General features: G+C 41.7%; 2 protein-coding genes across 5 annotated transcripts; both read left to right on the top strand.

The window, feature by feature from the left end:
* The first annotated feature begins 18055 nt into the window (after positions 1–18055).
* On the top strand, positions 18056–23791 carry RPP14 (ribonuclease P/MRP subunit p14). Of its 4 annotated transcripts, none has more exons than XM_072598825.1 (6): positions 18056–18146; positions 19908–20016; positions 20130–20214; positions 20556–20632; positions 21546–21624; positions 22909–23791. In XM_072598825.1, exons 2-6 carry the CDS (start codon positions 19922–19924, stop codon positions 22966–22968), a joined length of 396 nt encoding a protein of 131 aa, XP_072454926.1. In that variant the 5' UTR covers positions 18056–18146; positions 19908–19921; the 3' UTR covers positions 22969–23791. The 4 variants fall into 4 exon arrangements, with proteins under 4 accessions (XP_072454926.1, XP_072454924.1, XP_072454925.1 ...); XM_072598823.1 differs by having other exon boundaries at positions 18103–18765; XM_072598824.1 differs by having other exon boundaries at positions 18107–18616.
* HTD2 (hydroxyacyl-thioester dehydratase type 2) lies at positions 23093–23791 on the top strand. Its single transcript, XM_072598827.1, has one exon. The coding sequence runs from the start codon at positions 23093–23095 to the stop codon at positions 23624–23626; it is 534 nt and encodes a 177-aa protein (XP_072454928.1). The 3' UTR covers positions 23627–23791.
* Positions 23792–26479: the final 2688 nt, after the last annotated feature.

Raw genomic sequence — 26479 nt, 5'->3', positions numbered from 1 at the left:
TACAAAAAAAAAAAATCAAAAGAATGAAAAAGTTGAAGACAATGTGAAGTATCTCACTAGAAAAACAACTGACATGGAAAATAGATCTAGGAGAGAAAATTTAAAAATTATGGGACTACCTAAAAGCCATGATCAAAAAAAAAGAGCCTAGACATTATCTTTCAAGAAATTATCAAGGAAAACTGCCTTGATATTCTAGAACCAGAGGGTAAAATAGATATTGAAAGAATACACCAATGGCCTCCTGAAAGAGATCCCAAAAGGAAGACTCCTAGGAATATTGTAGCCAAATTGCAGCACTTCCAGGTCAAGGAGAAAAGATTGCAAGCAGCCAGAAAGAAACAATTTGAGTATTGTGGAAACACAATCAGGATAACACAAGATCTAGCAGCTTCTACATTAAGGGATCAAAGGGCTTGGAATATGATATTCCAGAGATCAAAGGAGCTGGGATTAAGACCAATAATCACCTACCCAGCAACACTGAGTATAATCTTTCAGGGGGAAAATGGTAATTCAATGAAACAGAGGACTTTCAAGCATTCTTGATGAGAAGACCAGAACTGAATGCAAAATTTGACTTTCAAACACAAGAATCAAGAGAAGCAGGAAAAGGTAAACAGGAAAGAGAAATCATAAATGACTTATTAAAGTTGAACTGTTTACATTCCTAGGTGGAAAGATTATATTTGTAACTCCTGAGACTTTTCTCAGTATTAGAGTAGTTGGAAGGATTATATACATATAGACAAGGGGCACAGAGTGAGTTGAATATGAAGGAATGATATCTAAAAAAATAAAAATTAAGAGTGAGGGAGGAATATATTGGGAGGAGAAAGGGAGAAATAGAATGGGGCAAATTATCTCTCACATAAAAGAGGCAAGAAAAAGTTTTTTCAATGGAGGGAAAGAAAAGGGGAGGTGAGAGGGATCGAGTGAACCTTACTCTCATCAAATTTGGCTTAAGGAGGGAATAACATACACACTCAATTTGCTATGAAAATCTATCTTACACTATAGGAAAGCAGGGGACAAGGGGATAAGCAGGGTGTGGGGGGAAATGATAGAAATGAGGGCAAAAGGGAGGGGAGGGTAATTAGAAGTAAACACTTTTAAGGAGGGACAGGGTCAAAAGAGAGAATAGAATAAATGGGGGACAGGATAGGATGGAGGAAAATATAGTTAGTCTTTCACATCATGAATGTTATGGAAGTGTTTTGCATGTATAACCTATATTGAATTGTGTGTCTTCTCAGTGGGGTTAGGTGAGGAGGGAGGAAGGAAGAGAAGTTGAAACTCAAAGTTTTAAAAAAGAATGTTAAAAATTGTTTTTACATGCAACCGAGAAATAAGATATACAGGTAATGGGGTATATAAATCTGTCTTGCCCTACAAGAAAATAAAGAAGATGGGGAATAAGGGAAGGGAGGAGCATGACAGAAAGGAGGACAGATTGGGGGAAGAAGTAATCAGAAGGCACAGTGTCTTGGGGTGGGGGAGGGAAGAGATGGGAGAAAATTTAGGACTCAAAATCTCATGGAAATGAATGTTGAAAACTAAAATAAATTAATAATTAAAAAAATAACAATGGTAATGTACCCTTAAGGGCACAGACTGATTTGTCACATACCATAACAAGGGAAAAACCCCCTTAGCTCTGTTTGATTCTAGGTATAAGTCATATCTGACAGTCAATCATGTAGTCACTGGGTATCAAAAGCCAGGCTCAGGATAAACCAGATGTGGAAATTTGTCACATGTCATTTTCTATTATTGGCTTCATGACAATTCAGACAGCCATCCCTGTTACCAAAACTCAGAACATCAGTGAATTATAGTCCCATTAGTTTTTTTTAACTTCAAATAGCAAAATTTCACTAATCACAACATAGGACTTGAATATTATTCATTTTCTCATATTTCCTTAACAGTTACATTCTATTTATCCTTTACTGTTTTTGATGATGACAATTCATATTTATATAATTTTAAAATTTACAAAGTGCTTGCACCAGAGATGAAAATAAAGATAATTGCAAAATAGTAATGATGATAACTTAATTTACAAAATATTTTAAAGATTTACAAAGTACTTGCACTGAGGCAGTGGATTCAAGAAACAGAAACAATATTAGACTTGGAGTCAGGAAGACCTGAGTTCAAAGCCTGTTGCAGGCATTTAATGTCTCTGTGGCTTTGGCAAGTAATCCAACCTCTCACTTCCTTGCCTGTGAAATGGGCATAATAGTAGCAACTACCTCACAGGGTTGTTGGGAGAATCAAATGAGACAACATATGTAAAGCACTTTGTAAACCTTAAAACACTGTGTAAATGTTAAATGTTATCATCTTGCAGAGTATAAAGAAGTAGAGAAATTCTAATGGTAAGTTGAGTTTCTAAACAAAGTCTTTGTATATGCCTTCATACTCAGTGACAATGAAAATCCAGGTATAGGAAAGGAAGTTGAAAACCATGCTTTCGAGTCAAGAAATGAAAAAAGACCAAAGGCTTGTGTCAGACTACTAAGAAGCTTCATACCTGCAAGCTTTTCAAGAAAAAAGAAGTGAAAGAAAGCATTAGATGTGTCAAACACCAAGGAACATCATGAGATGAAATAGATGAAGTCTTCATAAAACAGAAAATGACTTCACTGAGTTACTTCAGATTCAGCTGTCTGTATATGATTGAATCACTGACTGGTTAGCTAGATCGAAGTTCACAATCATTACCAAAATTTTTTTAAAAAAAGATGAGAAGAAGAAATAGCATGCAATTACAACCATTTGAAACCAGTCTAAACAAATTTCTCAAGGTGAAAAATGATAAAAATTAAAGACACCACACTTGTCATTTCTTACAGAAGGCAGTCAACATGATGAAGATCTCTAAAGCAGGGCTTCTTAAACTTTTTCCACTGGCCAATCCTTCTGTGCTTCTTAAACTATGGGTCACAGCCCCATTTAAGGGGACTCAAATATGGGCCACGACCCACAGTTTAAGAAGCACTACAAAAACCCCAAACCACCCCTGCCAGAAAACAGTTGACCTCCTTGCTTTTTAAAAAAAATTATTTATTTTTAGTTTTCAACATTCACTTCCAAAGATTTTGAGTTCCAAATTTTCTCCCCATCTGTCCTCTTCACCCACCCCAAGACACTGTGCATTCTGATTACCACTTCCCCCCAATCTACCCTCCCTTCTATCACACCTCTCCCTTCTCCATCCCTTTCCTCTCTATTTTCCTGTGGGGGCAAGATAGATTTCTATTACACATTGCCTGTATGTCTTGTTTCCCAGTGGCATGTAAAAACAGTTCTTAAAATTTGTTTTTAAAAGTTTGAGTTCCAACTTCTCTCCCTTCCTCCCTCCCCACTCATCCCCACTGAGAAGGCACACAATTCAATATAGGTTATACATGTGTAGTCATGCAAAACACTTCCACAACATTCATGATGTGAAAGACTAACTAAACTTCCCTCCATCCTATCCTGTCCCCCATTTATTCTATTCTCTCTTTTGACCCTGTCCCTCCTCAAAAGTAAACAGTTCAACTTTAGTAAGTCCCTTATGATTTCTCTTTCCTGTTTGCTTTTTCCTGCTTGAAATCTCTTGAAAGTCCTCTATTTCACTGAATGACCATTTTTTTTCTCCTGAAAGATTATACTCAGTGTTGCTGGGTAGGTGATTATTGGTTTGAATCCTAGCTCCTTTTACCTCTGGAATATCATATTCCAAGCCCTTTGATCCCTTAATGTAGAAGCTGCTAGATCTTGTGTTATCCTGATTGTGTTTCCACAATACTCAAATTGTTTCTTTCTGGCTGCTTGCAATATTTTCTCCTTGACCTGGGAGTCCTGCAATTTGGTTACAACATTCCTAAGAGTTTTCCTTTTGGTATCTCTTTCAGGAGGCCATTGGTGTATTCTTTCAATATCTATTTTACCCTCTGGTTCTAGAATGTCAGGGCAGTTTTCCTTGATAATTTCTTGAAAGATAATGTCTAGGCTCTTGTTTTCTTCAATTTTCTTTTTCAGGGTGATGTTCTCATCAGTGAATTCTTTTTTTATAGTTTTAAAATCACTGGCCAGTTTTTCTTTCATATCCTTCTTCAGACGTTCCAGGTAATCTAGTTGTGCTTGTGAGAAATTCATAGTCCCATCTGAGGTTTCAGATGGAAGTACAGTCTCAGCCCTAACCTCTTTGGTGTTTGTGTTTTGGTCCTTATCCCCATAGAAAGATTCTATGGTTTTTTCACTTTTCGTCTGCTTTTTCCGATTCATGATGTTGGCTGAGTGTTGTAGCTTTTGGTTCTTTCAGTCAGAAGGTACAGATCTTTAAGTTGAGCTGATGTGTGTCTGGGCTAAAAGCAGGCTTTTGTTTTTTGTTTCCCCGATCAACCCTGGAGTTAGCTTGTTAGGTGTGTGGGAGGTGTGGTCTGGTCTCAGGCTATCTCCTCAGCTGACTTGAGGCAAAGGCAAGGTCAGGGGATGGTAATCCCAGCTTCCCTATTGTCTTCCCTTTTCCCCTGGAGGGCTGGGGCACGCCTAGAAGCTAACGCGTGTTCCCGCCCCTCCTGGGGCTCGTCTCCTGGCTCTGAGGCTTGCCTGGGTCTCAGTGCGAATTTTCTCTGCCCTGGGTCATCTGTCCCTCCAGATCGCCTCCACCACAAGAGGAAGAATCCCCCTTTGCCACTTTTCCAGCCTCTGGTGTTATGAGACCACCCGCCCCCTTCTGCTGTTCCCGCTGATCCAGGATTAATCTGGGGAAGAATTTTATGGTTCCCTCACGGTCATCAGGGGGGAGGAGAGAGCACTTACTGATCACTCTGCCATCCCAGTTCCTGGAAGTTCAAGTAGTGACCCACCGAAGTCCGTCTTCAGGCTGAATATTTCAAGGGCTGCTGCGGTGATGTCTGGCACTCAGCGGCTCTCACCGGCTCGGCCTGGCTTATCTCCTGCTCCGCTGGTCTTGCCCGCCACTCTCGGGCTCCTCTGGTCCCCTCCGCCCTGCCGCGCTGACCGCGCTGCGCTGTGCGCCGGGGTCTTGCCCCCGCGGAACAGATCCCTCCCGTGGACCCTCCGGTCCAGCCTGGGCTCCGAATCCGTCAAAGTCCGTCACCCACTGGATTTTACACCTCCAAAGTCTGGTCAGACTCTCCCCCCAGAGATATCCAGAGGAGTTTTTCCAGGAGCTTAGGTGAGTCGTTGCTTTCACTCCGCCATCTTGGCTCAGCCCCCCCCTAGGCTCTTGTTTTGATCATGACTTTTAGGTAGTCCCATAAGTTTTAAATTGTATCTCCTGAATCTATTTTCTAGGTCAGTTGTTTTTCCAATGAGATATTTCACATTGTGTACTATTTTTTCATTCCTTTGGTTTTGTTTTGTAATATCTTGATTTTTCATAAAATCATTAGCTTCCATCTGCTCCATTTTAATCTTCAAGAAATTATTTTCTTCTGTGAGCTTTTGGACTTCCTTTTCCATCTGGTCAATTCTTCTTTTTAAGGCATTCTTCCTCTCATTGACTTTTTGGGTCTCTTTTGCTATTTTGGTTAGTCTATTTTTTAAGGTGTTATTTTCTTCTGCATTTTTGGGTCCCCTTTAGCAAGCTGTTGACTCATTTTTCATGATTTTCTTGCATCACTCTTATTTCTCTTCCTAATTTTTGCTCTACTTCTCTTACTTGATTTTCAAAATCCTTTTTGAGCTCTGCCATGGCCTTACCAATTTATAATTTTATTGGAGGCTTTGGATATAGGAGCTTTGACTTTCTTGTCTTCTGTTTGTATATTTTGGTCTTCCTTGTCACCAAAGCAAGATTCTATATTCTGTTTCTTTTTTCAGGTTTTTGCTCATTTCCCCAGCCATTTACTTGACTTTTGAGCTCTTTGTCAAGGTGCTTCCAGTGTGTGTAGGGGTATACTGTCAAATGCTCCATCCCCCCACAATCTGTAGGTGTAGAGCTCCAGAAACAGCCACTACTGCTGCCCTCCACCCCTTCCACATCCCTGGGCTGGGGTCAGACCACTCTACTCTCTCACACAGGTCTGACAAATATTTTCCACTGATTGTTCAATTTGTCCTCAGCATTTTGGGGTTGTAAAGTCTGGAAACTGCCACAGATGCCTGAGGTCTGCTTAGGTCCCATAAGTGCTGGTGTGGCTCACACTGGACTGTGGTCTCTTCTCAGCATGGTGTGATGGATACTTCCTGTTGATCTTTCAGGCTATCTTGGGCTGGATATTTGCTTCACTCTGTCATTCTGTGGGTTCTGTAGGTCCAGAATTTCTTAAGAGTCCCTTTTACAGGTTTTGGCTGAGTTTGGGAGGAAACCTCTAGCAAGTCTCTGCTTCTGCTTTGTCATCTTGGCTCTGCCCTCTCTATTCTTCACTTTTAAATGAAAACTAACCACATTCTTGTTTCAGAATACAGCCAACTCCTAATAGTTGACTCACATTAATGTATTGAAGTTATGTCTTTAAACCACCCTATATATTTTTATAATTAAGTGTTAGGCAAAATGAAATCTCACTCTTTATTATAGTGAACTGTGTAGTATATAGTATAGTAAATCTTATTGTAATCTGCTTCAAAACAAAATATGCCCCTTCAAATATTTAAGTCTTTAAATATTAATTTTTATCAACATTCTTTTAAAAGCTTAATTCATAATCTAACAGCATCCAGATTTTTAAAGAAATGTTGTTACATTTCTGATACAATAGTTTCTCAAATTTAGCAATATAAAGAATTTAGAAATACAGTAACAACACATAATACTATGTGTTTAGAACAGGGAACAAAACATTACCAGTTAGATGGCATCAATTCAGCTGAATGCATTTCCAAATTATTCTACATAGAAATCATCAATCTTATTACCTTTGTTATTTTATATGAATCACATCTAAAATCCAGTATGGAGTTATCAAGTATGGAGCCATTGCATTCAATTAAAGAAATAATAAAAATAATAACAATAGTCAACATTTCTATAGTGCTTACCACATCCCAGTCACTGTGTTAATAAGCACTTCACAATCATATTTGATTGTCACAACAACCCTAGAAAGCATTTTCCTCTTTGCAGATCAGAACAGAGATAAAGTAACTTGCTTAAGATCACATTTCTGAGGTCAGAGTGTAACTCAGGTTTCCATGCATTTTTCCAACATTGTTTTTTGTTATTGATGTCCAACATCTTTATTTGAGAACCTGATCTGACATGAGGGGTTAACAGAGTCAGAGGGGGAAGTCTCTGAAGTGGGGTGAGAGTCATAGGAGAATCTCTGCCGGGAAAGGAGTCAACTATGCTGGGATGGAGTCTCTGGGGATCCTGATTTAAATAATCTTTTCTCTTTTCATAATGAAGGATGATGGATTTGAGTACCAGGTAAATTTAAACCGCAAACTGCATACCATTTTTTTCCTTCACTCTGGGATTGCTCTCAAATTAGCTGCCTTCCTTTCTTCCACTAAAATAATAGCTTTATCAATCTTCAGAGGATAAGAAATCTAAGTCCTATTTATCCTTAACATTTTTATAGAATTTAAGTCGTATTTTCCTTATAACAAATGCTACAGAGTAATGCCCCAAAACTCACTAAAATATTTCGGAATGGAGTGAGTTCCTGGAATGATCCAAAGCCCAAGGAGTCTTCAAGTGATTAATCCCCAAACCTCCAAAATCTAGTAAGAAGTTTTTAGCTTCTTTTTTCAATCCACTCTCCCACTAAAAGCCTAAAATGGGAATTAGTCCTGTTTACTGGGACAACTGCTTCATGTATGAAACTCTATCAGTCTCCCCCAGCATACTAAACTCTTTAGCTACAGCTTTTTAGCAATTTTTCTGGCTGGCTGCATTTTCTCTTTAGAAATCTTTCAAGGTAACAGAATCTACAAACAACACTAAACAGAAGAAAAAAATTGCCCCAGAAAAACACAGACAAAATGATAAGACACAAACATACTTGCTAGCCTTAACTTTTTTTGGATTTGTCCTAATTAAAAGAGCTAAATTAACCAAAATAAATTATCAGCTGAATCTCTTGCAGATTTATGTCAAATGTCACATAATTCAATAGCGTGCTACTTGGTCATTCCAGTAACTATTGGGAGCATGCCCTGCTCTTGTGCTATCAAAAAGTCTATCCACGGGGCCACCCACAGGTATCATTACTGAAAACCATCCTCCTTCACAACTCCTGGGGAAAAAATAATTTAAAAACTAAAACAACCCTAAAATGTTCCACTCCCTGGGATAAACCTAATTTAAACCCAAACCACCCCAATCCCTGGGGAAAACTTAATCTAACCTTTATTAACTCTTGTCTCTCCCTGCACAGGTTTCCACAACATTAGTCTTACATGGGTGATAACAGAGTCTCCCTGTCATGGTTCCTGTTCCACATAAATAGTTCTCAAATACAGATATTTCCTGCCACTTGTCCTGCGCAATTTGTTTTGGTTGTTCAGGGTGAAAAATTTAGAGCTGCACCTGCTTTTTTCCCCTTTAGCCATCACCTCCCCAATTTCCATCCATGTTAATGGCACAATCATCTTTCATTCGCAATGAAAATTTGTAAGTGGACTCATCTTTAATTTTTTCTTCTCCTTCATTGCCCTGCATTCCAAGTCTGTAGGTTTTTCTTTCCAAATACTCTACCATCGCCCTGCTCCACCCACATGAGAGTATGAAATATCACCTTTCTTCTCTTTCCTCTCCATTCTTACCATCATCACTTATCATTTTAGGCTAGATTGCAAGTGTAATCATTGAAGTGATGTCTCTGACTGGCTTTCTCTTTGCCTAATATGGTGCTAAATACTAGGAGGCACTAAATAAACATCTGTTGGTTGGCTGATTGATTCACAGTTTTGCTTAGGTTGGTCTTTTCCTATTGTGCCAGTCCTACAATCAAATAGTGACCTCATTTCTAGAAGGTGAGCACTTGCTGGAATAATGAGATTCCTTGCCTGTGTGTGGGAAAGCTGATGGACCAGTTGATACTATTGATTGTATGTCCTAAGGGAAGGGAGAGGGAGAGAGAGCATTTTGGCTCTCTTCTAAGCAACCTACTTTCATTCTCCCTTGATCTCCATGGGAGTATTCTGTGAGAACACATCTAATTCAAGGATTCAGGTTTCTGAACCCTAAGTCATGAAAAGAAACATAAAAACATAGGAAATCAAGGGAATGCAGTGGAGATGATATATCTAGGTGTTAGCAAAGCATTCACTTTGATCTCCCATGCTATTCTTATGGAAAAGATGGAAAGATGCAGATGGGGAGATTAGAACTAGTTAAGTGGTCATATTCAAAAAGTTGTTATGAACAGTTCAATGTCCACTTGGAAGGAGAAATCTAGTGAAGTGAAGGTTTTGTGCTTGGCCCTGTGCTTTTTAATGGTTTTGTCAATATCTTGGGTGTACAGATGGCATTTCTATCAGATTTGCAGTTGACTCAAAGCCTACTAGATGTCAATTAGTATTCAGGAAAATTTGGGCTATTAGAATTTCGTCAAATAAGAAGGGATTTAATAGGGAGAACTGGAAAGTCTATACTCGCATTCAAAAAATCAATTGCCCAACTACAAAACAGGGAAAGTGTGGCTAAGCAACAACTCATCTGAAAAAAGAACTGTGAGTTCTAAAATTCTGAAAAATTCCTTTTGCATCAGCAGCAGTATATTATAGTAGCCAAGAAAGAGAGAGTGGCCTTCAGCGGTACTGACAAAGCTGGTGATTGTCCATCTGTAGTTGGCCCTGATCATACGATGTCTGGAGTATTAGGTTTGGTTCAAGGTTCCACAAAAGAACATTGATCAGTTGAAGAACATCCAGAAGAAGGGAACCAGGGTGGCAAATCACTTTACTTCTCTGGCCTCAATTTTCTCATCTGTAAAATGAAAAACTAGACTAAATGGCCTCCATGATCTTGTTCAGCTCTAAATTGATGGCAAAGAAACTCCATTTCAAGTCAAATAAGGATCTACTGAAGGATTAAGGTTATTTAATCTGGAGAAAAGTTAGAGGGGGATCCACAATAGATGTATTAAGGGTCTGAAAGGTTGTTACAAAGAAGAAGCTTGCTCTGCTTGACCCCTAGGAGCTCCCAGGTGGAAGTTGTAAAGAGACAAAGGGATCCTTAAGATGGAAAAGGATGGGGAGAGTTCCTTCTCAGGAAAACTGGTAACCTTGGCACCAGGATGACAAGAAGAAAACCCCAATTGGGTGGGACCATGTCAAATTCCCTGTACTGGTCAAAGAGCAGGAAGGAGAGAAGCAGATCAGAGGGACTCAGATTTGATGGTCACCTCCTAGCAGCAATGATGGTGGCTCCAGCAGAGTGAGCATTGTGAGAGCCTAGATTGATCTCAGTAGAGCCAGATCTCCTCTGGGCCTTAGTGGATGAATTAACTGGCAGTACTCAATGTGAATGCCTAAGAAAGACTGGTGCCAACCAGGGCCAGGAATTTTTGTAGTTTGAAGGATTTATGGTTTACAATGCCAAACTTGGAGTCCAGAAAGCCTGAGGAAACCAGGGGAAGAATTATGTCTGAATCTTCCCTTAGAATTGACTAGTTATATAATCCTGAGCAAGTCACTTTCACTGTCTCAGACTCAGTTTATTCATCTGTAAAATGGGAATAATAACCTACTTCACTGGACTGTTTCAAGGATCAAATAAAATGATATTATATAAATGTTAGCTATGCTGTTATTATTCTTTTTTAAAGAAAATCATTGTAATGTTACCTTGTGATGCAATCATCCTGCATTCAATCCCACAGGCTCATGGGAAATGGGGGTCTCTGAGGTCCACTGGAGATGGAGTTCTGTGGTTTTCTTCCCTCACTGATGCTTAACTGTATTTCTATAGATACCTTTGTTGATGTGTAAGAATTTGAGAGGGGATTACTTCCTGGTCTAGTATAGATGCTAAACTCCCATGACCTCAGGGCTCATAAAACACTGGAGCTTTCAGGCCTTGCAGAGACTGCTGGGGTGAGGAGAATTCAGTTCCTGGATCTCCTTGTCCTATCAGTATGCAAATAACAGTAGCACGGTGTAATTGCCATGGTCCAATCTGGAAATATCTGATTTCTTTTTTAACCAGCCATGATAATTGCTTAGAAGGCCAGAGACACAAAAGTCTGAATTCATAAAGGATTGCATTGAGCCAGGTCTGGGCAAATACAGTTTCATCAGGGTTCTTTGTGTGACAAATGTCACCATGAGTGAGTGATGAGTAGGTAGTAGTAACTGTGGCCAGGATCCACTCACTTTTCGACAAGGAGAATCTGTGTATTCGCCCCACGGCAGAACTGTTCTAGGTTAAGGTAAGTCCTACTGTACTTTGGACTTTGATATCTCTTTCCTGATTTACAGGGCAATGACTTTATCTTAGCTAAACCCTTGTCTCTTAAGTATCTCCTAAAACCCAGCATTCCACACACCACAAGTCTTTGAAAGAAGACCAAAGAGCTGTTTGAAATTTGCCCTTGATCTCCCTACTGACGCTGTTGGAAAGTGCTATAGTACCCAACAGGAAGAAGGGATGGGGTTCTGGAATCACAAGGGATGCCAGGATCAATCTTCTTCTTTGAAATTCAAGTAGAAAGAATGGAAAGGACCTAGAGAGTTCTATGCCATTCACTTTCCTCTAATTTAGGGATTCTCAATCTAGAATCTGTGAGCTTAAAAAATATTGATAACTATATTTCAATATAATTGATTTCCTTCGTAATCTAATTTATTTTATTTCATGCACTTAAAAACCTTATTCTGAGAAGGCAGAAGGGTCCATAGCCTTCATCATGCAGTTCAAAGGGTCCATGACATATAAGAGGTGAAGAATTGCTGTTCCAATATGAAACAGGTCTGGAATCATTTCTGAAAACCTAATTACTTATACTTTTCTTTCTTTTCTGGTGAGGCAATTGGGGCTAAGTAACTTGCATAGGGTCATATAGCTAGTATCAAGTCTCTGAGGCTGGATTTGAACTCAGGTCCTTCTGATTCCAGGGCTGGTACTCTATCCCCTTGTGCCACCTTGCTGCCCCTTATATTTTTCTTAAATATCCCTAAAGAAGAAGATTCCTCAAGGAACATTTAAAGTCAGTGTTGTACTGGGGGATACATCTGAGTACTTTCCTACCATTTCCTTAGGGATAGGAATAGGGGCTCAATCCATGATCTTACCCTTGTAGGGAATTCCTAAGCCAATGAAGAATGGCCTCTTTTTTTGTGCATTAGAGTTTTAGAGACACAGCCAGATGTGTCAAAGGTGGGACTTGAACTCAGATTCTTCCAGCATTCTCTCTATTTCACATCACTGCTTTGGAGAATTGACTCCTTAACCATAATGTATTTTCTATCTTTTACTCATGGATGTCCTGCAGTGCCAGGGTTTAAACAAGCAAAAAATGGGAAACATTGCTCTCTTGTGGACATGAAAGACATGGCTGTAGGAATGACTTCAAACTTTTGTTTTTTAAATTGGAATCCTAGTCTTTTGAGGGTGTGGGGCTACAATCAAGTTAAAGGATAAGCTAGCATTTCCCAGTGCTATTAATTCCTCCTCATACAGCCTTAAACCAATTCTCTTTTGAGACTGAAGTCTTTAGAAAATCCAAGTTTGAATCCCACTCAACCACTCATCACCAGTGTGACTACTTAATCACTTGAGACCTGTTTTGTCATCTGATACATGAAACTTTGAATAAGCGAACCTTTAACATTCCTTACAACTGTAATACTATGATTTTCTCTTTTTATAAAACTGGTGTTGGCGTGACTTATACTTGTAATTCCTGCTATTAAAAAGACAGATTGCTTGAGCTATGTGAATTAAGAGCCCTGGGAGGAGTGTGGAGGGAGAGTGGGTAGCTTCCAGACAACCTAAATAAGAATGAACCTCCCAGCTGGAAATCGAGCAGGACAGTTTTTCTGATGATCAGCAATGGGATAGGGCCTATATGTAACTGCTTCACTTTTGACCCAGTCAAGCTAGGGAGATTTAGTCTCCCTGTCCCACCCCTTCCCCTAAAAGTGATGCTGGGGTTAGGGCAGTTTCTTTTTAGTGGAAAGGTCTTTGACATAGGGTTCAAAGCCTGCCTTTGTTGCCACATGTGTGAACTTAGGCAAGTCACTGAACCTTTTTGGGACTCAGTTTACTCATTTGTAAAATGAGGGAAAGTGGACTTGACCTCTAAATCTCTAAAACCAGCTCTAAATCTATGAGTCTAAGTTGTTTTTTTTTAATTTGAGAGGACCCTTATTGTAACTGGGACCCCAACCCCAGACATATCACAAAACTTTGGGGCTTCACTTTCTAGTACATAGAAGACAGTATGGTTGACTTGGGCCTGAATTCAAGTTCCACTACCAAGCTTCACATCAGCCTTATTTCCATTATCTAGCCAACAATCAGTAAACATTTACCTAAGCTCCTACTATGTGCTAGGCACTGTGGTAAGTGCTGGAAATACAAATAAGAAAAAGATAGTCCCTGCCCTCAAAGAGCTTCCAATCTGATGAAAAATAGGAAGGAGGTAGCCAGAGGAGGGGGCATGACAGTGTCGGGGGGGGGGGGGGCAGGGAGAAACTCAAGCAGAGCAGCTGGTGGTGAATGAAGAGTTGGCTGGAAATTTTGAGCCCTCAGTAAAGTGAGACTTTGAAAGACATTCATTGCATTCTCCAATCTGAGTGATGAAGCAACTGAGGAGATCTTCATGACCAGGGCTGAGGCAGTCTCCACCAAGGGGAGATTTCAATTGAAATGAAAGGAGCCCACAAAGAGCCCCATGTTTGGAATTCCCTTCCTCTTCAGCTCCATCTTGTCACATCTCTCGCGTCCCTGAAAGTCCAGTTGAGCCGCCATCTCCTCCACTACACTAGTGCTCTTATGTTCCTGAAATGACTCTGTATTACTTTGTACTTTCTTATTAGTGTACTTGCTGTATCCCTCTCCAGCACCATTCCCTTCCCCCAGTGAATATACCCTCTTTGAGGGCAGGAAAGGTTTTCCTCAGCATCTAGTTGTGGTTTACTCCCAATAAACAAGTCAAGAAGTATTTATCAATGACCAACTATGTTCCATAAACTGTCCCAAGCATTGGGATACCAAAAAAAAAAGTCAAAGACATTTCCCACCCCCAAGGAACTCACAATCTAACGGGGAATTTGCAAACCACTATTTACAAACAAACTATAGAAAGGATAAATTGGTGATAATTCCAGAGGGAAGGCACTACCATTGAAGGGGATCAGGAAAGGTTTTTTGCAGAAGGTGGGATTTGAGTTTGAACTTTGTTGAACTGAATTACCCTTGCTTACTGCTTGTTTCATTCTATTTTCATAGTGGGGATGTAAGGGTCACACAAGATCCTGTGTTTGAAAGCAGTAAGAACATTGTCTTTCAGATGAGAAAACCTGGATGCGTCCAATCTACATTTCACTGGTCATTGAGACAAGAGACCTCTTTAAAGATGTGAAACTCTACAGTTCTGTGTGATTGTTGGTGCTCTTACTAACGTGGCAAGAAAAGGAAGTTCTAAGTGGAAGGACAAAGGATAAGAGTGCTTGTGGCACTGGGTCATAGCTGGTGGAATAAGACTTTTCTGCACCTCATGACTACACCTTCCTCCTCTCTGGGGCTCAGATTTGCCCACATTAACAAGCTTTCCAGACTCATCCTACCTACAAATTTATGTAGCAAAATACTTGACATTTCTAGATTTAGAGTTTTCCATTTTGAAAACTCACTGTGTACTGTGAAACCCCAACAGAGATTTAACTGCCTAGATCTCCTTGAAGGTCCCTGATCTCATGGAGCTCACAGTAGAAAGGTAGTTATTACTCTTTTTTCCCTCCAAAATGAATGGGGGGGTCATAGTAGGAAAATAATCCTGTTCAAGAGGTAGGGAGGTTTGCTGTGCTCCTTAACTCAACTTTTTTATCCAGGTAAAATGGGATTTAAAAAACATTCAGGGTAGCTTTGAAAGGAAAAAAATAATAATAGGGCAGATTGAAGGATGTGTGCCCAAGGGGAAGGGTTGATCTTCACAACTTTGTCTTGGGATAAACTGAATGCATGAGATCCTCAAGATGAGCAGCAACTGACTAGAACTCCCTCCTTCTCCCCCATCTGCCTAGTTACCAACAGCATGGGGTTTCCTGACAAAGCACAGGGCTCGGGGCTGTCCAACACCTTGACTATGAAACCCTGCCAGAGCTCTGTATCCATGTATACTCTGAAGCTGCCAATTTGGAGATCATGATCAAAGGAACGACTTCACCTTATCTTCCAATCTACATATTTGTAGAATCCTGTCCCTACCATGTCGCATGGACATAGTCACATCCACTTGTATTGTCACAACAACACTGTAAGCTAACCAAACATCATACTCATTTTATTTTTTTTCTATTGTGTCCATTTTACAGATGAAGGAACCAGATAAGTGCTATGCCAAGATTATACAGCCAGCAGACCAGGGCAGGAGCCACCTCTTCACTTTCAGTTCCTGATTCATTGCCCCAGATTGCACTCATATTCCTTGTATACCCATTATATAATCCTTTCTTCCTCAAATCCAGAAAACTACTTATATTTAGGTAAAGCCACCTAGCATATGCCACAGTGGAGACATATTGAGTTGGAACAAATGAGGGCTTTTGTGTTCTTTGGAACAGAGACAACAACGTTGAAGAGAGGAGCTGAGCCTCTGAGGTCCAGTTGCTTCCTCCAGCTCAAGACTAACCTTAATTCCTACAAAGGTTTGCACTTTCTCAGACACATTTTAAGTACTCATGGAGGAACATTTCAGCTGACTTCACAAGTTATTTAAATAAATGGTCAGCGTTCCAGAGGGTCCTGGGCAACTGAAACTACCCATTCAAGGTATAGCTAATTTCCTAAGAAACAGGTTGGCTTTATTTTAACAAGAAAGGTTATTTTTCCTTCAGCATATTCGGATGCTCTACTGTTGATTCAGTTCCCATTCCACTGGAAACCCCTTCTTCTTAGATCTAGCTATCATTAAATCACTTGGACCTCAAGTCATTGAAAAATAAAATGGTCTGAATCAGGAAAAGCATGGTCATCTAAAACATCTAACAAGGAGTGGCTGTGGGTAGCATAAACAGTATTAGACACAATCAAGATCAAAAGTCAAAGGTCAAGGATCTCCCTCCTCACACACTTTCCAAGGACCAGAGTTCTGTGGGTTGAAGGTCCTAACAGTAGAGTTACTATCTCAGTGCAGAGCTCAAGTAAGTCAAAATGATGAGGCTTCACCACAGCAACACTGGCATCTTCACAATCTGGAAGTCAGTTAGTTGGCTAAAAAACCCCCACCATTTATTAAATACTATGTGCTAGGTACTGTGCTAAATACTACAGATACAAATTTGGAGATCGTGATCTCCAAATTGGCACATCCGTGCCCCTTAAAAATTCCCCAAACTCTAGGAGATCCCATTCTAATGAGAGGCAACATGTAAATAACTGGGCTATATAAGATCTAGCCAGAGTAGCCGGATACTTTTTGGCTAGTTCTGGCAATTCCAGTTACCTGGATGCTTAGAGCAAATGCAATAATATTTGTAAAGTGCTTAGCATATGGGCTGGCCCATAGTAGGTACTAAGTAAATGTTTGTTCCCTCTCATCCTTCCACATAAACGGCAACAAAATCCCTTAACCAATATCTGGTCTTATTTCATTTGATCCAATGGCTCTCAAAGATTTTTCACACTTAGTTTAAAGCATAAATTTTAAAGATCTAAATGAATGGAGATTGACTGAACAATTTATAGCCTAATTTAGGTGTAAGGTGGGGTGATCTGAGGAAATAATCAGTCATTCCCACCCTTAAAGGGCATTTTAGGCAAACAGAGGACCACAGATTTAGAATTGGAAGGGTTCTCAAAGGTCACTAACTCCTTTATTTCACAGAAAAGGAAACTGAGTCACAGAAAAGCATGGTCTTTTAAGACCAGGCATGGAAAGTGACTTGACCAAAGTCACACAAGTAAATGGTAGGCTGGCATTCGAACTCAGATCCTGTCTCAAATACAGGATACTTGCCCCTAGCCCACCTCTATCAGGGCATCCACCTGGCTGTCCACCTCTTCTGCCTCACTGGCTCTTCAAAATCACACACTTAGAGCTGGATAGGACTTGAGAAGCTTTCTAGTGGGAACCCTTTATTTTACAGATGAGAAAGCTGAGGCTCAGAGGATGAAAGAAGAAAGAACGTAATAATCCCTATTCCAAAGTACTTACATTTTATCAGAAAGATAGCATGTTACCCAAATAGTTACAGAGTAACTATAAAGTGAATAAACACAAATACATTGTATCCAAAGTAGTTACATCCAACGCTCCTGGGTTTCCTCTGAAAAGAGGCAGAGGTCAGGAGCAAGTGCATTCCAAGCACCTCATCTCTGCATCCTCAGCACTTCGCACGGGGTTTAGCACGCAGCAATAACAATAACATTAATGTTTGGTGCAGAGCATATAACGAGAGCATTTGTGCAGGGCTTTAAGGTTTTCAAGACTTTACTCACACCGCTGTTGGTTGAACCGAATAGAACTGAAAGCTAACGCTAATCTGCCACCATTAGTACCAACCAATAATAGAGCACTAAAATAAAAATAAGTACTTTACAGACTCCTCCCCAAACCATTCTGAACCCGAGACCTAGGAAAGGCCTCAGACCTGGATTAGCCAATCAGGGCGCCCGTATCATCTGAACCTCACAACAATCCTGGGTCTCATTAGGCCCATTTTACTGATGAAGAAACTGAGGCTTCCAGAGAGGGGGGGGTTGGGCGAGGCCACCCCCGCACACCCCAGTGCCCTGTTTATTGTTCCCATATAATAGACGGGGAGGCAGAGTTGTCTGGAGTTGCGCAACCCGAGTTCAGAATTTCGCGCTCTCTCTCTCTTTCCAGCTCCCAACAGAAGCGCCCCCTGGTGGCTTTGCAGCCTCTCTCCCGACGGGGACCTTCTCATACTCTCTCTTTAACTCAGCCCGGAAGGTAAGAGGCAGACGCCGGGAGGCGGCGACGTCACATCCGGCCTCCGCCGCGTGTTTCCGGAAGGAGCGCTGACGTCCGGAAGAGCGTGAAGGAAGTGTGGGTTCGGGAGTTTCGGGAGAATCACTGGGTCACGCCTCCCTCGCGGAAGCGTTAGTCAGAAGGAGGGGATAATGAGAAAGGCTCCTAGCGGGTCTTTCGGCTGAGATCCTCCGTCCTCCGGGGAGAGAAGTGAAACATGGGGACTCCGGGTGTAGGGCACGGTTGGCCGCCCCGCGCAGTACTCTGCGCTCAGGAGAACCGGAAGAGCATTCTGCACCCTCCTGCGCACAGGCGCCCCTCATGCACGCGCACGTCTTTTAGTGCGCAGGCAGGTCCTTCCATTCAGGCGCGCACGCTTTCTAGCGCAGGCGCATCTTCTGCGCGTGCACATGCGCTCCGTCCCACGCACGCGCAGGCGCGGTAGCGCCGAACCCGGAGTGTTTCTGACTCTGAGCTGCTGGGGGTCTGTTGGCTCCCAAAGTGGTTTGTCTGAACGCCCCTTCCCCTCGGCGGCAGCCGGAGAGCGCGTGAGTCTGTGGCCGTTGTGCGTGGGAGGAAGCCCTCTCCGGGGCCGTGCACGTGCTCGTAGCGCCTTGAGGTTCTGGAAGCGCTTTCCACGCGCGGGATTCTCCAGGGGGGAAACTGAGGCCCCGACAGACCAAGGCGCTAGTCCGAGGTTAGACCAAGTGACTGAGACTGTCAGGTGCCAGGCCCTGGCACCCAGTCATCGTTTTGTGCCCACGGCTCGGGACTTGGGAGACCATCGAGGCCAGGGACCGGCTTCCTCTTTGGGGTCCATGCAGCAGGCGCCCCATAAATGCGCAAAAGGCATGGGAGGTTTGGAGTCAGCGCTTGAACCCGTGGCTGGAAAGCCCTCCTCTGGATGCCTCATCCTGGTCTTGTCGGGGCTTCTGGGTTGTTTCTTTTTCTTTTTTTAAATAAAAAAGGTTCCCCCGAACTTTAACATCAAATAAGTTAACCTTTTCTGTATATAAAGGATAGAAAAGTGGGGCTGTATATGATCCTAAATTTCTTTTTTATGAGCCTGTCTCTTGTCTTTTTAAGTGTATAGTAAATCCATTATATAATGAGCTTTATAATAAATCTCATTATATAATGAGCTTTTCTGATTGTATGTATCATACCTTACCTCCTATTTTCATTGGTACATTTTTTTAAAGTTCAATTGTTTTGGGGAGCTGTTTTATTAGCTTCTCATTTTCTCCTACACCTCTCCCCTCCCTTGGAAAAGCAAAATTAAACATAAGCCCTTGTAACAAAGATATGATCAAGCCAAGTTAATCCCGACATTAGTCATGTACAAAAGTACACATCTCCTCCATGTCCTTCTGCACCTCCCTGGAGATGGGTCATCAGGCCTTTGGAGCTGGGGTTGGTCATTACTTTAATCAGAGTTCAATGGTTTCAGAATGATGATTCTTTACAATGATGTTCTTTCAGGAATTGCTCTCCTGGTTCTGCCCCCTTTGCTCTGTGTTAGGTTAGACAAGCCTGCCCGATGACCCTGGGTTCTCCAAACTTGTGCTTATGGAACATGAATTCCGTCAGGTTCTGCCTGGCTGGGAAGATTTCCTCCATTTTGTCCTTTGTCCCAGAACCATCCTTGTTAAGTTTGAAGAGATTCGTGGCCACCTTGGCTCCCCATCTATTGATGCAGAAGGGTGAAGGCTGGTGGTGGTGAGAATGACCACATGGATGATAAAAAGGACTGGCTGGGTCACACAAATTAACATTCAAAATGAATTTTTGGAAATATTCAGAACCTAGAAATTAATAATTTTCATTCTCTTCCTGTAGGTTTAATCAATACTATGAAACACTTAAGTAAAAAGTTGCCTTCACCTGCATCATTTGAAAGAATTGTATACAAAAATCCCTCAGAGTACCATTACATGAAAGTCCAACTGTAAGTTCATTTATCTGTGTACTCTTTTACATTTGTTCCTTAAAGGTCCTTACATTTTGTCCCTTAAAGAAGGTGAAGAATGGAACTTTCTTAATGCCTGCTTTTTTTTATAGTGAATTTCAAGATCGTGGATTTAGATTAACTGATGCCCAGTTCAAACAACTGATTGTTTTGGCCCTAAAGGACTTGTTTGGAGAGGTATGTGAGCCTTCACCTTTTTAATCTATTGAATGCTGCTAGGGTTTTTGAAAATACTCTAGAGATGATCTCTCGATATAATTTCATGAATTGTTTTTAATACTAATATTTGGTATGGAAATATTCTTGATTTGTTTCCCTATCTCTTCATAGAATGTTACAAGAAAAAAGTAAAAGCTGAATATTCTCATCCCAATTACATCTAGTAATTGTTAACTTGGAATCTCGTACTCTTTCACCATTAACCAGAATGTTCCCAGTGGTTGTTAAAATGTGAATGTTGAAAATGTTTCTTCATGGGGCTTAGAATTGTCTAATAAGAGCATCATTTCCGTATGTAGGTGGGTGCTGCCTTACCCTTTGATGTATTGACATATGAAGAAAAGACCTTATCAGCAATCTTGAGAATCTGTAGCAGGTAGTAACCACTTAGCCTTTTTGAAACATGTAGACTGTGGAAGAGTGACTGGTGGAGAAATGGGGTGAACTCTGTCCTCTTATAATGCACTTTTCAGAACATCAGGCAAGTCAGTCAGTCCAGTGCCTGCTCTGTTCCAGACACTGGGATAAGTTCAAGGAATACAAGGAAAGGCAAAAGACAGCCCCTGCCCTCAGGCTGCTTACAGTATAGTGGAAGAAACAACATGAAAACAACTTTATACAAGCAACATTGGCTAGTCACAGAGGGAAAAGGAGGACTGAGATAGTTGTCTTGCAAAAGGTGGGACTTTGCCTGAGGCTGGAAGGAAGCCAGGAGGTGGAATTGAGGAGCTGGCAGTGGGGACAACCAGGGAAAATGCTCTTCGAGTCAGTAGATGGAGGTCATGTGTGAGGACAGCCAGGAAGCCAGCATCACTGAGTCACAGAGATATAGAAGGGAGTCAGGTGGGAGAGGCCTGGAAGGGGAGGAAGGGGCCAGATTCTGAAGGGCGGGTGTTCTTCACCATCATCTTTAAGTATCTGCTTGTCTACTAAGAACACTGCAGTAGCTACAAGAGGGGTAATGTTTCATTTCTCTCCACTAGGAGCATGTATTCTAAGGAGAGTAAAACTAATGGCATTTGAATTGGGTATTATTTCTAATAAAAGACCTCTTTTGCAACTTAGAAATATCTAAATATACACGTAAATGTTTTAGAAAGTCGTTGAGTTTTTTTTTTAATATTATATATAGATGTGTGTGTTTCCCATCCTTTTGAGATTTAGCATTTCAAATCAAGACAGTTTTTGGCAGAAGCAGTTGCTAGGACAGACATATAGAGCTGAGGATGCTGGAAGCATAGCAGAAATACATCTTTGTGTCATTCTGACGTGATCTAACTTTTCTACAGGGGCCTTGTAAAGGTGTGGAGTTCTCTGACCCTGCTGGGGTCCTATCAGAACAAGAAATGTGCCTTCAGAGTGATACAGGTACAGACTGACTTGGAGATGTTACAGGTCTGCCTGAGGGAGGAGGCCTTTCATGAGTGTCCGCATCCATTGATCAAATGTGTGTGTGTATGTGCGTGTGTGCGCGTGTGCATACGCATGTGCATACACATGTGCATGCTCTCTTGAGCTTGGAATTAAGAAGGCTCATCTTCATGAGTTCAAATTTCACCTCACACACTAGCTTTGTGACCTGGGGCAAGTCACTTAACCCTGTTTGCCTCAGTTTCCTCATCTGTCAAATGGCAACCCACTCCAGTATCTTTGCCAAGAAAACCACAAATGGGGTCATGAAGAGTCAGACATACTAGAACAATAAGAAGGACTTAAAGGAAGGCAGGGAGGTGAGTAGGCAGAGATGAGGAGAGAGAGCCCTCTAGGCAGGGGGGACAGCCAGACAAAATGCCTGGAGCCAAGAGATGGGGGGTCAGGGGTCTTATTTGTGGGACAGCCAAGAGGCTATTTTAACTGGATGGGAAAATTATGTGTTAGGGAGTAAGATGTGAGAAGCCTGGAAAGGTAGGGGCTAGATTCTAAAGGGATTTGAACACCAGAGGATTTTATATTGGATTCTGGAGGTAATAGCCATTATTGAATAGGGGAAATGGGGTAACATGTTTGGACTAGCACTTTAAGAAAATCACTTGGGTGGCTGAATGGAGGATGGACTGGGGAAAGGGGAGACTTGAGGCAGGCAGACTGCCCCCAGCAGCCACTGCAGTTCTGAGATGGGTGGGGCTTTCTCAGGAGGTGGTTAGATCCTCTTCTTTTAAAGTCTGCAAGACAGGCTGCAAGGCAGCTGTATTGTGAGGGGAGGATTTTGAGTCAGATGCAGACTGGAGTGGATGACCTTTGAGTGGATAGAGTGCTAGGCCTGAAGTTGGTGAGACCTGAATTAAAATCTGGCCTCAGTCAAGTATTAGCTGTGTGACCCTGGGCAAGTCATTTAACTGCTGTTTGCCTCAGTTTTCTCATCTGTAAAAATGGGGCTAATAACAGCACCTAAATCCCAGGGTTCTCCTGAGGATCAAATGAGATACTCATTTGTAAAGATCTTAGCCCAACGCCTAATACATAGGTGTTGTATAAATGTCAGCTATTGTCATTATTACTACCACCACCACCATTCCTACCATATTATAGTCTGACCTTGATTCAAGTTTGTTCAAATAAGAGAAAAAGAAACTTTTTAGCCAGCCAGCCTGATTGCTTGTGTTTCAGCATAATTTTCTTCCAGTGTTGGATTGATATTTTTCTTTCTTTTAGGTTTCTCCATTTCTTCTTGCTTTATCTGGTAACAGTAGAGAATTCGTATTGGAAGAGTAGAAATTGAATCGGAATCCACTAAAAATCAATGGTTGAGAATTTTTTTTTTTGCCAGTTGTGTGTGCAGCATTTGTAGACGGAAGGACTTGCAGCTCTAGTTTGTAACTGTCTAAAATTTGGAAAGATGTTCATGGTAATTTCCAGTCACCAAATTTTACTGAGCACAGGAGGGCTCAGAGTTCCCCTAGTGCTGTTGAGGCTGAATAAAAGAAGGATGTACAGTGACTTGACCAGGCAACACCTTCGATATCTGAGTGTAAAAGTTGGAGACCACGCTGAACTCACTAAGGCTTTTACTCAGAAGGACGTTGTTACGTTTTCAGAATTAACAGGGGACATCAACCCCTTGCACTTAAACGAAGACTTTGCAAAGCAGATCAAGTTTGAAGGGACCATCGTTCATGGAGTTTTGATCAATGGACTGATTTCTGCACTGCTGGGCACCAAAATGCCGGGTCCGGGCTGTGTGCTTATCTCTCAGGAGATTAACTTCCCAGCCCCTTTGTACATTGGAGAAACGGTGTTAGCGACTGCCGAAGTGAAGAAGCTCAAGATGGGTGTCGCTTTTATTGAAGTATCATGTGGTGTCATAGAAAGAAGAAAAACTGTGATGGAGGGCCTGGTGAAAGTTGTGGTCCCACCTGTCCCTAGTTCTTGAACCGTATGTTGAAGTTAAAGAGTTAGAAATGTATGAATGTGAAAATTAAAGTACAACTAGAGAAAATCGTAGGAAATATTTGAGTTGCTATTTCATATAATTATTGATAAAAGCAAATACTTTATGCTTGGAGAAAGGAAGAAATAAATTGTTTAAATACTTCCATTTTGTGTCTCCCTTCAGCGTGTACATCCTTCATCCCCCCCCACATACACACAAGTGTTATATCCAAAGACTTTGGCATATAGTGGTTTCTTCAGTATAGCCAGCTTTTTAATATTTAAAAATATTTTAAATGTGATGTCGCTATGAACGCTACTTTTGTTACCTAAACCTGGATGTATTTGAGTTTCATAGACTTCTCTGTGTCAGTGTATCTTAGATTGAATCTATGACCCATCTGGAGTTTAATTTTTAGTGGCAACAATAGAACTTTTAAAAAATTCCATCTTTTTAATGTAACTATAGTTGGTTTAACCTTCACCAAACACTTTTACAAAGATTACTTGGATACTTGCCACAACCCTGGAAGGTATTTGATATTATTATCCCCATTTTACAGATAAGGAAACCAAGGGTCAGAGATGGTAAGAGACTTGCTGAGGATCACGCAGCAGGTGAGTGTCTTGGGCAAGATTGAAACCTTGCTCTTGCTGTCTCCCAAGTCCAACGCTACCCACAGAGCCATATTCTTCCAGTGTTGCCATTCTTTTTGCATCTTTGAGCCCCACAATTCATGAAGATTGAAGCTTGAGGGTGATCCAGTAGGCACTGTAGTGGTGGGTGGTGGGCTTACAAGTAGGCAGCGGCATAAATGATGGCTGGTGGTCCGGAAGGTGGGGAGAGGACCCTCATCAAGGATTGGAGGAGAGGAGAGCTGATGATGTGCACAGAGCCAGGGAGATCGGGGGATGGACCAGGGCATCACCAGGACCCACCAAACAGAAGAAGACCTGGAGGAAAGCTTTGTTTGGATGGCCCCTCCATGGGATCCATGGGGAAACCCAGACAAGAGTCACACAGAATGAGGATGAGGATGAGGGGGTGGCCTGGGATCTGCACAGAAGGAGGGAGGGAATACATCTGCTGAAATGAAACCGCTGTAAATGACAACAATTATTTGAAAGCAACATGGAAACATTTCTTCATGTACAAGTGAACTTACTGATTTCATCCTCAGTAGCACAAACATTTTGATTTGTTTCATCCAGAGCAGTGGCACTAATTGAGACTAAACCATCCACATTCTTGTCCAGCTTCCTTGGTAACCAGGAGCTAGGAGCAAACTTGTGTTTTTAAAGCTCAGTTTAAGAACTGTTGGTATTAATCCCATGAGTGAGTCAGAGTATGTTGCTAATGAAACCATATAACCTGGACCTCCCATGCCCCCGAAAAAAATAATAAACTTCCTGGGTATTTAAAGTTATAAACTACCCCCCTGCATTGGTTCTCCAGATCTCCAATGAGTTTTGCTTAAACTCGGGGCTCTAATGAAAGAGGCCAGCTTCTTACTGGCGAGGTGCAGAGAGTCATGGTCATGTATATAGAGGTCTCTGCTACCTCCAAGACAAAAGACTGTAACAGGAGAAGGCTAGATGATTTTTTAAAAAATGTATCTAAACCTGGTAACTGTCAACAAAATAAACGTCCAGCAACAAAAACATTCAAAGACACAAACAAGGCTGAAAAAAGGGGCACTGAACCAAAACCTTGGTTAGAGGTTATTAAAGGGGATTGTGCATGTTAACTTTCCCAAGAGCACGAAGGGCCTTAATGCTCTTCTGTTTCCTGAACCATTGCATGTATTTTCCCAGATTTTATTTGGTCTTGGCAGGGTTGACCGTATGTACAGGCTGCATCATTTCATACAGGTGGTACTGTATGTCTGCTCTTGGTGTTGCCCAAGACTGCAAGACTGCAGAATAGTCTATTATTCTTTTATACCATTATTTGATTAGTTGTCCAAATTAGTAATCAGCTTTCATTACGCACTTACTATGTGCCAGTCATTGTGCTAGCAAAGACTGTCCCTGCCCCCAAGGAGCCAACATTCTAACGGGGAAGAAAACAGGTGTGTGTGTAAGTATATGCATCTTATATACAGTGATAGGAGATGGATATGGGGAGGGTGGGCAAGAACCCTCCTGGGAACCAGGGAAGGCTTCATGTTACCTAGAACTAGGTTTCAGAGGCAACCAGGGCTCCTTGGAGGCAGAGATGAGAAGGGGGTATTTTCCTGGTGTGGGAGATGGCGAGCAGAAGAGGTGGAAACAGGTCTTGTTACAGCTGTTGTGGGCTCTGTGACTCAGCCAGGTTCTATACCCAGAAGCTCTGAGTACCACTATTGTCTCAGGGCTGTATATCCTAGAGTGGAAGTGGATCAGATGTGGTCCATAGGAGGTGTGGTCCATAGCCGCTGCTGGAAAGGAGTGAAAACCGTCTTTGGTAGCAGAAAGGACAGTCCCCTTTGACCCAACAGTGAGAATCGCCCTAGTCACAAGAGGGCAGCAGTGCACAGAGACGCCAGCAAGGGACTGCTGGCCTTCCTTGGCCATCCTGGAATCTGATTAGGTGGAAACAAGGACCAAAACATTTCCAGTGCAAAGAAGGAGATTAAACTTTGGCTTAGTTAGATAGCCTCTGAGTTTCCTTTTGGAACTTGGGTCAGTTTCCTAGCTTGAGTCAGTCCCCTGAGACTTAAACCATGGAGAAAGAGGGGGAGGGGGGAAGAGGAGGAGGAGAGGGAGGAGGGGAGGAGGAGGAAAAGGGGAGGGGGATTGCTCCAGGGGGTCAGAAATTTGAGATCCCATGCTTTGTCCTTGCTATGCCCTAATACCCAGCTTCCAGACGAGA

Source organism: Notamacropus eugenii, chromosome 3 (assembly GCF_028372415.1).
Source record: "Notamacropus eugenii isolate mMacEug1 chromosome 3, mMacEug1.pri_v2, whole genome shotgun sequence".
NCBI lineage: Eukaryota > Metazoa > Chordata > Mammalia > Diprotodontia > Macropodidae > Notamacropus > Notamacropus eugenii.
This window is presented reverse-complemented; position numbering and strand designations above follow the sequence as displayed.